Here is a 13,067-nt window from a genome sequence, read left to right on the forward strand (position 1 = left end):
AAGTAACTCACATGTAAATATGAAATATCTTCTAATTTATTGTGTTATATTAAAAAAAAAAAAAACCAACAAAACAAACAAAAATACATATTGCAAACATCAACCATACACTGAAATCCAGCTGAAGCTTGTTCTGTGCAGAAGTCTGGACAGGTGGGAATGATTGTACAGAACAGGAATTTGCTGTTGTCCATGAAACAATTCCATTAAGACTGAAAGGTTTTGCTCTAAGGTAGGAGGGGAGCTTGGAGCCTTGCCCAGGTGCTGTGGCTCAGGGGATCCAAACCTGCCTTGGGGAAGTGCAGGAGCAGCTGCTTTGGTGCTACAGGGAGAGAGGTGGGAAAGGGGCACCAGGGCTGGTCCCTGTCCCCTCCTCATGCAGCCCCACCCAGGTCAGGAGCTGGGAGGGGACAAAATCCCTTCCCCAAGGGGACTTTCCTCAGCTGCTCTGGGCTGTGCTGGCACTGCTGGTGCTGGAGAAGGGAAGCAGCCAGCTCTGCTCTCCCTGGCACTGGGAGGCAGGGAAGGATAATCTGAAGAGCTGCTTGTGCCCAGGACACCTGCCCTGAGCCCCAGCTGCACCTGAGAGCTCAGAGTAAAACCACTTAGAGTAACGAGGCTCAGGACTGAGAGCATTTGTGCAAGGGCATGACCAAGGTGTGCCCAGAGCAAGGACAGGGACAGCAGGTAAAGGACAGTCCCCAGGACAGCACAGCTTGGCTGCACGACTCGAGCACCCCGAGGGGGAGCTCAGGAGTGAGTTAAGGCAGAGTCTGCCCACAAACACAGTAACAAAACTGAAATTGAAACTTTAACTCTCCTGGAGTGACTTTGCTAAACCAACAGCTCTACAAAGCACTGTACAAAGATTAAAAACAGCCCTCCCCTGGTTTTTAAGAACTTAGTTTGCATAACCTGGAAGGGAAAAGCCTGAAGCCAGTTAAGGATCTATTTACAGAGAAGTTAATCACGTAGCTGTGACCTGTCAGGTGCTTAGTTCTGGTGTCACCTCCTGGGGCTGAAGCTGCTCTGCCCCACAGGATTGGGTCAGCACAGCCAAGGATGAGCTGCCCTGAGCCTGCTCCCAGCTGTAGTGAGCAGAGTTTGCTGCAGGACTGGTGCTGGTCCCTCTGCTGAGGCACAGCCTCCACCCCAAGGGCTGTTCCAGATGCCGAGTAATTAGACCAGTAAGTGTCAAAGTACACAGGAGATTGCTGGAGAAACAGCAATCCTGGACTTCCCTGCCTCACCTTCAGCCCTGAGGGGAGAGAGGCACTGGCTCCTTCCCCTTCTGCACTGCTCCAGCCCCAGAGGGTGCTGCAAACAGGTGTGAAAACAACTCAAACTGAAGCCCAGAGGTGTCAGGACGGAACTAAAGCTGCTGAACCCCAGGGAGACTGTGGAGCTCTCAGTGAACAATCAGCAGCTGCAGGAGAAAGAGGAGAGGAGACAAATACAACAGCCCCACCTGCCACAGCCAGCAGCTGCCTGCAGTGTGGAGAAGTCTTTGGTTACTAGAAAGATGGCCTCAGATTTAATTGGAAATCTTTGAGCTTTACTTGATGGTCCAAAATTGTACAGCCACTTCATGGTGTGTTTCAGCCTCTACCAAGGAGCTCTGTGGAACAGAACGTGGCTGGTGCTGCTGCAGCACCTTTGGTTTTCACACTGTTCCCATGTCCTTAGCAGCCCTGAGCCAGGAGCAGGGATCCCTGGAGCAGGAACACAGAGCTGCTGCTCCAGAGGAGTGTGGCTGTTAAAGCCAGTGCTAAATATTCCAGAGAAAGGGTCAAAAGAAACTCTAGCCTAGGGCAGAGTGCTCTGGTGTCACCCAGGGGTGCTGCTGCAGTGCAAGTTTAACACTTCCTACCTCAGGTTTCTCTCCCTCCCAGGACTGGTGACCTGGACTGTCACAGCTGTGGCTCTGCTGCCAGCCCTATGGAATGACACCCCACTTCCCACCATTGCTGTCACTTGACTCCACAACAGGCAACAGGAGACAAGGAGGTAGATAAAATATTCATTGACAAGAGAAAAGCACTTGTAGAAAACCACAGTGCAGTGGCCTTCTCCATGCTCTGCCCTTCCATGCACAGCTGCCACGGCTGGGAAGTTGGAACACCCTCAGGATGAAGTCAAACAGGGAATATCTGCCTCTGGGCTGCCTGCTTCTGTTTCCCCTCACTCAGAGCAAGGCAATGCTCCTGCATCAGTTCCAGAAGGGAAGCAGGGCTGATGCCCCCCACCAACACCCCCCAGCATGGGGGGATTGAACCTGCTGTGACTCCTGGTACCTGGGAGCTGCTGGAAACCAACCAGGCTCAAGCAGAAGCTCTAAGAACCGACCAGTACCAACACTACTCCTAGGGAAAGCAACCGTGGACAATTTGATCCCGATTCTCCTCCTTTGGGAGGAATTTTAACCTTGAACCGTAGGGACAAAACAGGGATGGGTGTCCCTAGCTCAGTGCTGCAGAGGCTCCACTGAACTCTTGGAGGAGCAGATCCTGAGAGCTGTGGGGAACCTGAGGGAGCAGCCTCTGCTCCCTCCCACTGCTCTGAGGGGTCCCTCTGCCCCCAGCAGCCCAGGAACCTCATCAGCCCGTGCCATTTGCTCTTTGGGGAGTCACCCAAGGCACTCCCAAGCTCTCTCCCAGGAGCCAGGGAGCGTTGCAGCAGCCCTGGGTCCAGGTCTCTGCCTTCCCTCCCCCAGCCCAGGAGGGTCAGGGAGTGCCTGGAGGGAAGGAGGGTGGCCGGCTGACCTTTTGTTTGTTGTTTTGGTTTTAAAGTGCAGGATCATTACCAAAGCCACAGGAAGCCAGTCCTCCTCCTCTCCAGCACAAAACAGCAACGACAAGAGTGCTAAAAATTCCGGGCATTTCTCCAGCTGCTCAACAGGCCCTTCCAGGCTTGCCCAGTAACCTCATTGATCCTCGCCCTACAACTACCGCATTTAAATACCCCAAATAACCTAGAGTTTGTTACAAATCCCAATTTACAGAGTGTGCTGGACAGGAGTTGCACTGCCTGGTCCTGCTGCAGGGCAGCCCCTTGCCTGCCCAGGCTCACTGGTGCAGGTGGGCCCTGTCGTCGGGGCGCTTGATGTGGATCCTGCGCACGCGCTCGATGCGCTCCCGCTCCTCGTCCTCCTCCAGGTGGTGGGAGCGCCCTGCGGCCCCTCCCGTGGCTTCCAGGAGGGCATTGTCCGGCCCCCTGCCATCCTGGGATTCGTACAGCAGAATGTTCAGGGTCTCCTCGTAAATTCGGGCTTCTGGGAACTCCACCTGGCAGGCAAGGGAAGAGAGGGTCAATCCCTGCAGGCACCAGGGACTCCTGGTGTTGCCATTCCTTAATTTAAACCCAGCCACAGAAATCCTTTCAGGTACAATCGCTTCCATTCCATTTTTTGCTTCCAGCTTTTGAGTCCAACAACCAGTTGGGTTTTTATCAGAACCAGGCAGATTCCCCCCCCGGGAAAGGGAAGAATATAGGGAAGGTGTGTACCATTGCTGGATCCCTCCTCACATGGGGGTGTACAACCATGGAATGGTTTGGGTTGGGACCTTAAAGACACTTTGGTTCCAACCCTAGATCATCTATTTGCAATTCCCAAACCCATTAAATGCACAAGTTTGTCCGAAGACAGAGCTGGACTGAGCATTATGGAATATCCCAACCGCCCAGTGCTACCTGCCCTGAGCAGGCAGCTCCTGCTGTACCCCCACGATGAGCTCCAGACCCTCCAGAGGTGCTAAACAACGATAAAGTGCCAGCCTGTTCAGCTGTCAGGGCTCCAGGCTGGAGCATTCCCAGTTTTCCTGTACCTTGGTCTGCTTTTTCTCTGTGGCATAGACGATGGAGGTGCAGCAGACCTCGGCGATCTTGCGGCCCTGCCCGTAGAAGGACCAGCAGCAGATCTCATCCCCAATGACGTCCTTGATGAACAGCACCCTCCCGTTGAACCTCAGGGACAGCTTGTCAAAGAGCTCGATGTTCTTCAGCATGTTGTCATCAGAGTTGCTGTGGGAATGGAGGCAGCAGCAGGAATTTACAGAGCACATGGGAAGAGTGGGAGCAGTGAGCATTGACAGCCCTGAGATCCCAGATTCCTGTGTCACAGAATCCCAGCTTGGTTAGGGTTGGAGGGATCCTTAAAGCCCATCCAGTGCCACCCTGTGCCATGGGCAGGGACACCTTCCACTAGCCCAGGCTGCTCCAAGCCCCATCCAGCCTTGGACACTTCCAGGGATGGGGCAAACCCAAGAAATTAATTCTTATTATTTCAGAACAACTGTCTAAGGCCATTTCACCCAGGTGCAAAATCCTATCAGCCAAATCAAACCATTCCTGAGCTCAGCACTCTGGATGGGCACATGTTATATCATGAAATAAGAGAAAGAAAACAAGGCCCCCAGTTTGATGATTTCACCACTCACTGAGCTTTCTGCATTCAACTACCACACTGCAATACATGGGAATGCAGACAGCACTTGGCCAGGAGCCTCTGCCAGCTGCACCTAAGGATTAGAGGAACTCCTCTGGCACAGAAATAGCACAGGCTCAGCCTTCCATGGATGGCAGCAGACTCACTTCTGACTCCAGCTTGAAATTAATTGGGAAATAATGGAGTGCCTGCCAACACCAATCTGTCATCAGGTCTGGGGGAAGAAAAATGAAACTTTTATAGTGGATTTTAGTCTATGAAAAACTTCCAACAATTCCAGCTGAAGTCACTTACCTGGTGTAGGAATATTTGTTGTTGCTTCTGTTATAGAGCAGCTTCACAGCTGGCTGTAAGAAACAAAGCACAGATGAGTTCCAGGGAGCACAGCCAGAGCTGAAATCTCAGCTCAGCCCACGGCCCCACAGAGAAGCTGCAATGACAAACTCCCAGTGGGATTTTGGTGGTCTTACTGCTGTTGCTGCAAATCTGTGATGCAGAGGTTGGCAATGGGGCTGCAATCCCTCCTGACCCCTTCTGGAATAGATCCTCATCTATTCTTATCTTCTCTCTGTTCTATCAGCATCCCCTGCCATGTGCAGGGACACCTTCCACTATTCCAGGTTGCTCCAAGCCCTGGTCTTGGGCACTTCTAGGGATGGAGCAGCCATAGCTTCTCTGGGCACTCTGAGCCAGGGCCTCACCACCCTCTCAGGGAAGAATTTTTTCCTAATATCCCATTTAACACTGCCCTTCTCTAGCTTAAAGGCATCACCCCATCCCTCGTCCAGCTCTCCAGTTCTCTTGGAGCCCCTTGAGTCACTGGAAGGAGCTCTGAGGTATCCCCAAAGCCTTCTCCTCTCCAGGCTGGACACCCCCAGCTCTCCCCATGGCACATCCCAGTCCCTCTCACCTTGTTGGAGGTTGCAATCAGCTTCTGCTCCTCCTTGGAGGAGGTGATCACCGGGACCTTGCAGAAGGGCTCGTATGCATCCTTGTTCTGTGGGAGCAAGAACCAAAGAGCAGCTGAGTGACAAGAGATCCCAGGACACACCCACACTTCCTGGCAATGGTCTCTGCTGAGGGGTCAGTGTCCAGTCTGTCCCTCTGGTGGTTTCCGGGCTGTCGCTGGTCAGGCACCACTATTCTGGGAGCACCTGAGGTGTCCATTCCTGCTCTCCACCACTGAATGTCCTGTGCCCAGTTAAACAGCAGGATCACAAATGGGGCTTCTCTCAGACAGGACATCAGTGACAGTGGCATCAAACCCAATGTGGGAACCTCAGAGCATAACAAAGAACACAACAGGACTCCCAGCAGCTCTGGGAAGAAGCTGCTTTTCCTAGATGTGACCAGATTCCAGCAGATGGCAACACAAACTATTCCAACTTCCATCCCAGCCTCCTAAATCACCCCACGAAGACCAGAAGAAAATCCTGCTCTGCCCAGATGCTGCTGCCCACCCCCAGCTGCCCCCTGAGCCCCATGCCCACCTGCAGGGCTGCCTGGCACTCATCCACCAGCCCCTGCACCAGGTAGTACTTGGCCTCAGCCAGCAGCTCCTCGATCTCCCGGCGGCTCTCGGGGAGCGGCACGGCCCCGTCCCGCAGGTAGTTCAGGATTGTCCCAAAGTGCTTCCCACAGCGGTCGATCAGGATCCAGCCTGGGGACACAGCAAGGCCACAGGAAGGACAAGCTGAGTTAAATGTGGTAAAAGGGCTTGCCAGAGCAATCTGGTGAAGGACATGATGGAACTGGGAGTGTGAGGATGGAACGGGGAATGTGAGCAGAGCACGGCACAGCTGGAGCTTAGGACCAAGGTGGGAAGAAAATTGTGGAATGGTTTGGGTTGGAAGGGAACTTAAAGATCATCCAGTCCCACCCTTGCCATGGACAGGACACCTTCCACTAGCCCAGGTTGCTCCAAGCCCCATCCAACCTGGCCTTGGACACTTCCAGGGATCCAGGGCAGCCACAGCTTCTCTGGGCAATCTGTGCCAGGGTCTCCTCACCCTCACAGGGAAGGATTTCTTCCCAATATCACATCTAACCCTGCCCTCTGGCAGTGGGAAGCCATTCCCCCTTGTCTTGTCCCTCCGTGCCCTTGTCCAAAGTCCCTTTCCAGCTCTCCTGGAGTCCCTCTAGGCACTGCAAAATGCTCCAAGGTCTCCCTGGAACCTTCTGTTCTTCAAGAAAGAAAAGAGCTACAACCAAAGCTGTGAGTGCAGGATCCACATTTCACCTCTCACTGCTGGGATCAGGCTGGACCCTGGAAAGTCAGGCAGTGCTAAGGCTGGAGTTTCCCTGAGTGAACAGATGGCCACTCTCACAGGCTGAGGCTCAGGAATGCAGCGAGGAAACGCTTGTGGGGAAGGAGTCATATTTTGGACAAATAAGGAAAGTAGGTTAAAGCAGCCCCTGTGTGTTCTGCATGAATGGAATTACAAGGAAAAGTCTGAACATTTGGTTCAATCTGGAAAGGGAACATGGCTCTTTCTGAGGGAAAAGGAGACACTCTGCAGCAGCTCACTCCAGGCTTCCCAGCTCCCTCAATCCTGCTGTCCACAGACAACACGAAGTGTGCACCAAGTGTGATTTTACAAGCTGGAACAACAAACTAGAGACAGAAATGATGGAATAAAGGACTGATCCAAGCTAATGGCTAATCCAACTAGAGGGGAAAAAAAGCCCATTTGGCAGTGCAGAGTAGGGAAAGCAAGAAATCCCATTTTAGTGGGAGATTTGGGGGAAGGTGTCTCTGCCCATGACAGGGGTGGAACAAGGTGAGCTGTAAAGTCCTTTCTGACCCAAACCATTCTGGGATTCTGTGATGAAGAAGAAGCACAAGCCACAGTAATAAACCAGGACATCCATATTCCACAAATGCAGCTGCTTCCCAAGCTCACTGGAGCACACAGAAAGGTAAAGGGCCAGCTGAGAGCAGAATTACCATCCCCAAACTCTACTGTGATTCCTCATAGGCTGCAAAAATCTCCTGCAACTTCATGTTTATAGATGGTGAAACTGAAGCAGAATTGCTCATTTTCATGTGGGGATGAGAAAACACTTCAGTAGCATTGCAAAATCTGAGTGACCACTAAAAGAGTTTTAAAAACTCTTCTGCTCCCCCCTAAACAGCCCAAAGGAGATGAGTCACAGGGAAGTGACCCTGCTGCCACTTGGCCACAGCAGAGCCAACAAGTGGGCTGAAGTCTTTTAGAGCTATTTTTTAATTGCAGTGTTTCAAAAACATCCTGTGATCCATTTAGGAAGGGATACAGAATCATGGAATGGCTTGAGTTGGAAAGGAACTTAAAAGTTTGTCCAGTTCCAACCCCCTGCCATGGGCATGGCCACCTTCCACTGTCCCAGGTTGCTCCAAGCCCCATCCAACCTGGCCTTGGGCACTTCCAGGGATGGGGAAACCTCTCTGGGAATTCCATTCCGGCACCTCACCACCCTCACAGGGTGGATTTCTTCCCAATATCCCATCTATTCCTGCCCTCTGGCAATTTGAAGCCATCCCCACTTGTCCTGTCACTCCAGGCCTTTGCAAATAATCCTTTCCAATCTTTCTGTCATCTTCTTCAGGCCCTGGAAGCCACACTTGGGTCACTCCAGAGCCTTCCCTTCTCCAGGTGAACAATCCCAGCTCTCCCAGCCTTTCCTCCTAGCAGAGCTGCTCCATCCCTCTGCTCATCCTGGTGTCTCCTCTGGACTCTCCAGCAGCTCCAGGCTCTTGCTGTGCTGGGGCAGCTCTGCAGGTGGGGTCTCACCTGGGCAGAGGGGCAGAACCCTCCCTCCCCTCACTGCCTTTCTCCATGGACACCTCACACCTTTAGGAAATTCATCTTTGTCTAACAGGAATTCTCAGGGACAGGATCCAAACACTCCAGCTAAAACCAGACATTTTCCAACCAAGCCCTGGCAGGTGAAACAGGAGCCTGACACTGGACACTGCCTGAGGCTCCACTCTCTTATCAGCAGTTGGACCAGGAACAGCTCCCCCAGCAACAGGGAGACAGGAAAAAAAAAAGAGAATTGGAAACGGGTGGATGCACCTGGAAAACTCACATCCTTCTCCCTGCTCATTATCATCCAAAGAAAATGTTCCAAATATGCTGATTTGCACAGTTCATCAATAATTTCTAAGCTGAAAACAATTATTGCCACCTACAGCCAGAGAAACCCAGATTTTCTCCTGCAGCCTGAGGAGCAGCAGGTTGGAATTGTTCAGCTGGGGGGAGGAGCTGGGATCTGAACCCCAGACACAGAGCAGGACCCCCTGTGCCACATTCCAGACTGGTTAAACCCAACTCCTTCCACTTGCTCCTCAAGCCTGGCTTCTTTTGCTAAGAAACATTTTATTTGGTGCCAGGTTTTGGGTGTGAGGAGGATTTTGAAGAATTCCAGATAAGAAATGTTTCCTTTAGCAGCCCCAGTGCTATTGTCCCAGTTTCCAGGCAAGGGGAGATAAAGCAAGAACTGCTGCAATGGGAGTGTCTGTGTTACAACATACAGGAAGTATCAAATTCCTCTTAAAACACAAACTGGTTCCATGGAACAATCTCACACAGACACTGTGGGAGTCACAGCAAAACAAACTTGGGATTTTACGTCCCAAACATGGTATTTTAGGGGGAGAAACTCCAGTTATCCTCAGATTTGGGCTGCAAAGAGCACCTGCACTTAGAGGACCTCTGAGCCCTGCAAATGGGATGTCCCAGCTCTCCTGTACCTGCCCAAGACGCTGGGATCATGCCAGGGTGAGCTTCCAAAATGAATTTGGAATTTCCAATCCATTTCCAACCATGGGAAGTCTGGAATTATCAAATTCAGCGAAGCAGCTTCAGGGAGGGACAGGAAGATCCACCTCAAGTTTAGCAAAGGCAGAGGGTTCACAACATTTTCACAACATTTCCACTCCTCCCAGTGTTCCCAGTCAAGGTGTTGATTCCCATTTGGCAGTGTTTGTTTTTTTTCCCCAAATTTGATCCAGTGTTGATTCTCATTTTTTTCAAAATCTGAACCACAGACTGACTTTTTTTAATGCAACCTCCATGGTCTGTATCCAGGATAAGTATCCCAGAGCCCCTTTGATCCAGAGCCTCAAATCACAGCATCCACATTCCTGCTTTATCCTGGTCTGGGATTACACCTGGGAACAACACAGCTTTGTTTTCCCCAGCTTAAATATAAAGACTTCTGGCTAAATCAGGAATATTCAGCTAATCAGGCTGTATTTTTATTTTTTTTCCTTCAAATCTACTTCCTTTTATATCAGGAAAGCTTACCATAAATCTCTAAACAGACTATTTTAAAGCACTCAATACTCAGTCCCACCCACCTCACCCTGTACTGTATTTTCTCTATTTTCACCAAATTCAAACAAAATTTTCAAATAATAATTAACTAATCCCAAAGGAAGTGTTTGAACCTCCAGGCTCAGTTTTGCAGAGGCTGTTGTTAAAGACAAAGGTCCTCAAATATTGTTATGAGTAAAATATCAGAGTGAAAATAAAGCTGAGCTTCAAATTAAACTCTGGCACAACCAAAACACGGGAACATGGAGATAAAATTCCAAATTTTCTGAAAATTCTGTAACTGGTTCTGTTTGAGGGAAATCAGCTGTCAGCCCCACAAGAAAATTGTTTCATTAAAAAAAAAATCAGCTTTTAACTCATTAATACCTATGTTCAGAGCATGTTTTGTATTTTATTTATAAGCAAAGAGACAAGAGGAGGGAATGGCATTCTGAGCTTCCAAGGGGACACACATGTCCCAACTCAAGGATTCCTAATCACTATCCCCACCTTCTCCCACGGGCTTCAGAACTTTAGTGCCAATATTCTGAAAGGAAAAGATGCTCCAGGTGCCTGACAGGAGCTTTGGCACTTCTTAGTTCTGCTGTTCAGGAAACCACTCAGGTCATCCTTGTCTTTTGTTGCACATTTTTCCCAGCTGTATAATCATGGAATCATGGAACAACAGCATGGTTTGGGTTGGGAGAGACCTTGAACATTATTTAATTCACTTCTTGCCATGAGCAGGGACACTTTGCACTATCCCAGGTTGCTCCAAGCTCTGTCCAACCTGGCCTGGGACACTTGCAGGGACAGGACAGCCACAGCTTCTCTGGGCACCCTGTGCCAGGGCCTCAGCATCCACACATGGAAAGATTTCTTCCCAATATCCAATCCAAACCTATTCTCTTGTCCTGCCACTCCAGGACCTTATAAACATTCCTGTGGCTCCTTCAGGTACTGAAAGGCCACAATTAGATCACCCCAAACCCACAATCCCAACTCTCCCTTGCAGGAGAGATCCTCCATCCATCCAACCCTACAAACAGAAACTCCTCTGAGCTTTGCAGAACCTCTGTGCCTTTCCCTGCCCAGTAAGGACACAGAGGGCACCGGGAGCACCCCGATCTTACCTTCACTGTCTGTGAGCACCTCCATACGCCCGCTGAACATGGCCTTGAGCATGGTGTCCTGCTTGGTCAGGGTCTGCATGGTGGTGTAGTACAGGGCCCCCCCCACGTTCAGCTTCACGTACTTGGAGCTGGGGCTGCTCCCCTTGAAGGACGTCGTGCGTGTCGCGGCCGCCGGCACTGCTGAGCTCACCACGCTCTCTCCCGACATCTCTTCCTGCAAGGAAAGGGGCTCCCAGCTCAGGAGAGCAGCTCCCAGCTCAGGAGAGCAGCTCCCAGCTCAAGGAAGGAGTTCCTAGTTCAAGAGTGCAATTCCCAGCTCAAGGGAGCAGCTTCCAGCTCAAGGGAGCAGCTCCCAGCTCAAAAAGGGCAGTTTCTAATTCAAGAGTGCAATTCCCAGCTCAAGGAAGCAGCTCCCAGCTCAAGGAAGCAGCTCCCAGCTTAAAAAGGGCAGTTTCTAACTCAAGAGTGCAATTCCCAGCTCAAGGAAGGAGCTCCCAGCTCAAGGAAGCAGCTCCCACCCTGGCAGTATGACACCCCTGTTCCCACTGGGTGTTTCACACCTCATCTCCTCCCGGCTCTTTGTGTGAAGTTCTCAAGTGTTTTAAATATTTCAATGTCAAGAACTGAAGGACATTTCTGGACACAGCCCCCATTTTTTTTTCCCTGGGAGAAACCCTGGGAATGCTGAGCAGGGTTTGCACTGCAAAGCCAATGCTTTACCACAGTAACTGCTTTCATTTCTTACACAACTCCGACAGCTTAAAGCTCTTACTCCATCAATAATCTGGGACGGAATTGGGCAATTCCCAACACACACAAGTGGAGCAGATGATTCCTGTGAGTCCAAATGCAGAAATCAACAGATTCCCAAGTGCTAAAACGCATAATACCCACAGGTTTTCAAGGCTTTTTCCCTTGGAGCAAACAGGGAGAGCACACACGAGCTTTTCCTGCTCTTCCCTGTCCTCCCACACTGCTCAGAGCACCAAAATCCAGCCGGACAGAGCAGCCTCCAGCCACATTCCTGTCACCTCCCTGTCACCGAGTCACACTGGCACAGGCACACGGTGGCTCAGCACCACAAATGCCCCCAGAGCCGCTAAATCCTTAATCGCTGGGAGCCTCTGTAGTTCTGTTTTCCTTCAGGATGGGATAGGGTGGGATAATTAACCCCCTCCATCCCTGCTCCTCCAGCACTCACGGCTCTAGGATGAGCTGAATCCAAGGATTTTTGCTTCACTGCCATGCAGCTCCCAAAGGAGCCGGAGTCGTGCGGCACAGGAGAGGGAGCAGAAGGGGCAGAAAAGGCCTAGAGAGAATCCCATCATCACAGACAGCAACCTCAGCTCATGTTCCAGCTCCTTCTGCTACTGGAACACCAGGAACGAGATTCCAGAGGGGATCGATCCTACAGCGCACCCCAAATCCCAGCCCTGCCCTCCCCAAACCACCGGCCCAGGCCAAGGGGCTCGCTGGGCACCGGACACGCACAAACCAGAGCGCGACCACCGCGGCTCCCGGGGCTCAGACTCCCCCCGGGACCGCTCTCTCCGACCTCGGGGCTGGATCAAGCCCCCAGCCCTTCCCTGGAGACTGCCACTCCTCAACACCCGCACCCTCTTGGGGGACGGACCCCCAAAATCTCAGCCCAGCCCCTCCCTATGACAGCGACCGCCGCACGCATCCCCGGGCAGGACCGATACCCGCACTCCGCCTCTCTCAGTCACCCTCCCATGGCCCAAAGCCGCCCTAAGCCCCCGACTCAGAGTCCCTCAGCCCCCTCTCCGAGGGCCAGAGCCCTCTCTGAGCCCCCTCAGCTTCCCCATACCCGCTAAGGCCCGGAGCCCCTCTCAGTCCCCTCCCCATTCTCCCGTTCCCCATCAGCCCCCCGCCCCTCCAGCCCCTCCTCCCCCGCGATGGCCGGAGCTCACCCCCGCCCTCCAGGCCCGTCCCCCGGTGCCCCGAGCCGCCCTTTCCCCGCTCACCATGAACAGCGCCGCAGCCCCTCGGACCGAGCGAGCGGGAGCGCCGGGCGGGAACTTCCGCCCCTCGCTCGCTTCCGGCCCCGCCCGGGTGCGCCCCCAAACTCGTCCGATGGCCCGCGGGGCCCCCCTTGCTGTTGACGCGCTGCGCTGCCGCTTCACGGGCTGGACTGGGTCTGGCCCGGCCCTCTTCAACCCGGCTCGGCTC

The 13,067-nt window shown here is 52.3% G+C and overlaps 1 protein-coding gene across 1 annotated transcript; it reads right to left on the bottom strand.

Moving 5' to 3' along the window:
- Positions 1-14: 14 nt before the first annotated feature.
- KCTD10 (potassium channel tetramerization domain containing 10) lies at positions 15-12,946 on the bottom strand. Its single transcript, XM_014875034.2, has 7 exons — positions 12,863-12,946; positions 10,878-11,091; positions 5,935-6,104; positions 5,355-5,441; positions 4,739-4,791; positions 3,825-4,020; positions 15-3,284 (listed from the first exon to the last, which is right to left on the bottom strand). The coding sequence occupies exons 1-7, from the start codon at positions 12,863-12,865 to the stop codon at positions 3,066-3,068; spliced, it is 942 nt and encodes a 313-aa protein (XP_014730520.1). The 5' UTR covers positions 12,866-12,946; the 3' UTR covers positions 15-3,065.
- Between the last annotated feature and the right edge of the window lie 121 nt (positions 12,947-13,067).

This window comes from Sturnus vulgaris, chromosome 19 (genome assembly GCF_052056855.1).
Source record: "Sturnus vulgaris isolate bStuVul1 chromosome 19, bStuVul1.hap1, whole genome shotgun sequence".
In the NCBI taxonomy this organism is placed as follows: Eukaryota; Metazoa; Chordata; class Aves; order Passeriformes; family Sturnidae; genus Sturnus; species Sturnus vulgaris.

Bases quoted from the DNA above. Each gene is read 5' to 3' on its own strand.
- KCTD10 (XM_014875034.2), bottom strand. The intron at 6,105-10,877 runs GTAAGATCGGGG...CTGTGTCCCCAG, and splicing joins GGTGCTCACAGACAGTGAAG to GCTGGATCCTGATCGACCGC. The intron at 5,442-5,934 runs GTGGGCATGGGG...TTGCTCCCACAG, and splicing joins AGTGCCAGGCAGCCCTGCAG to AACAAGGATGCATACGAGCC.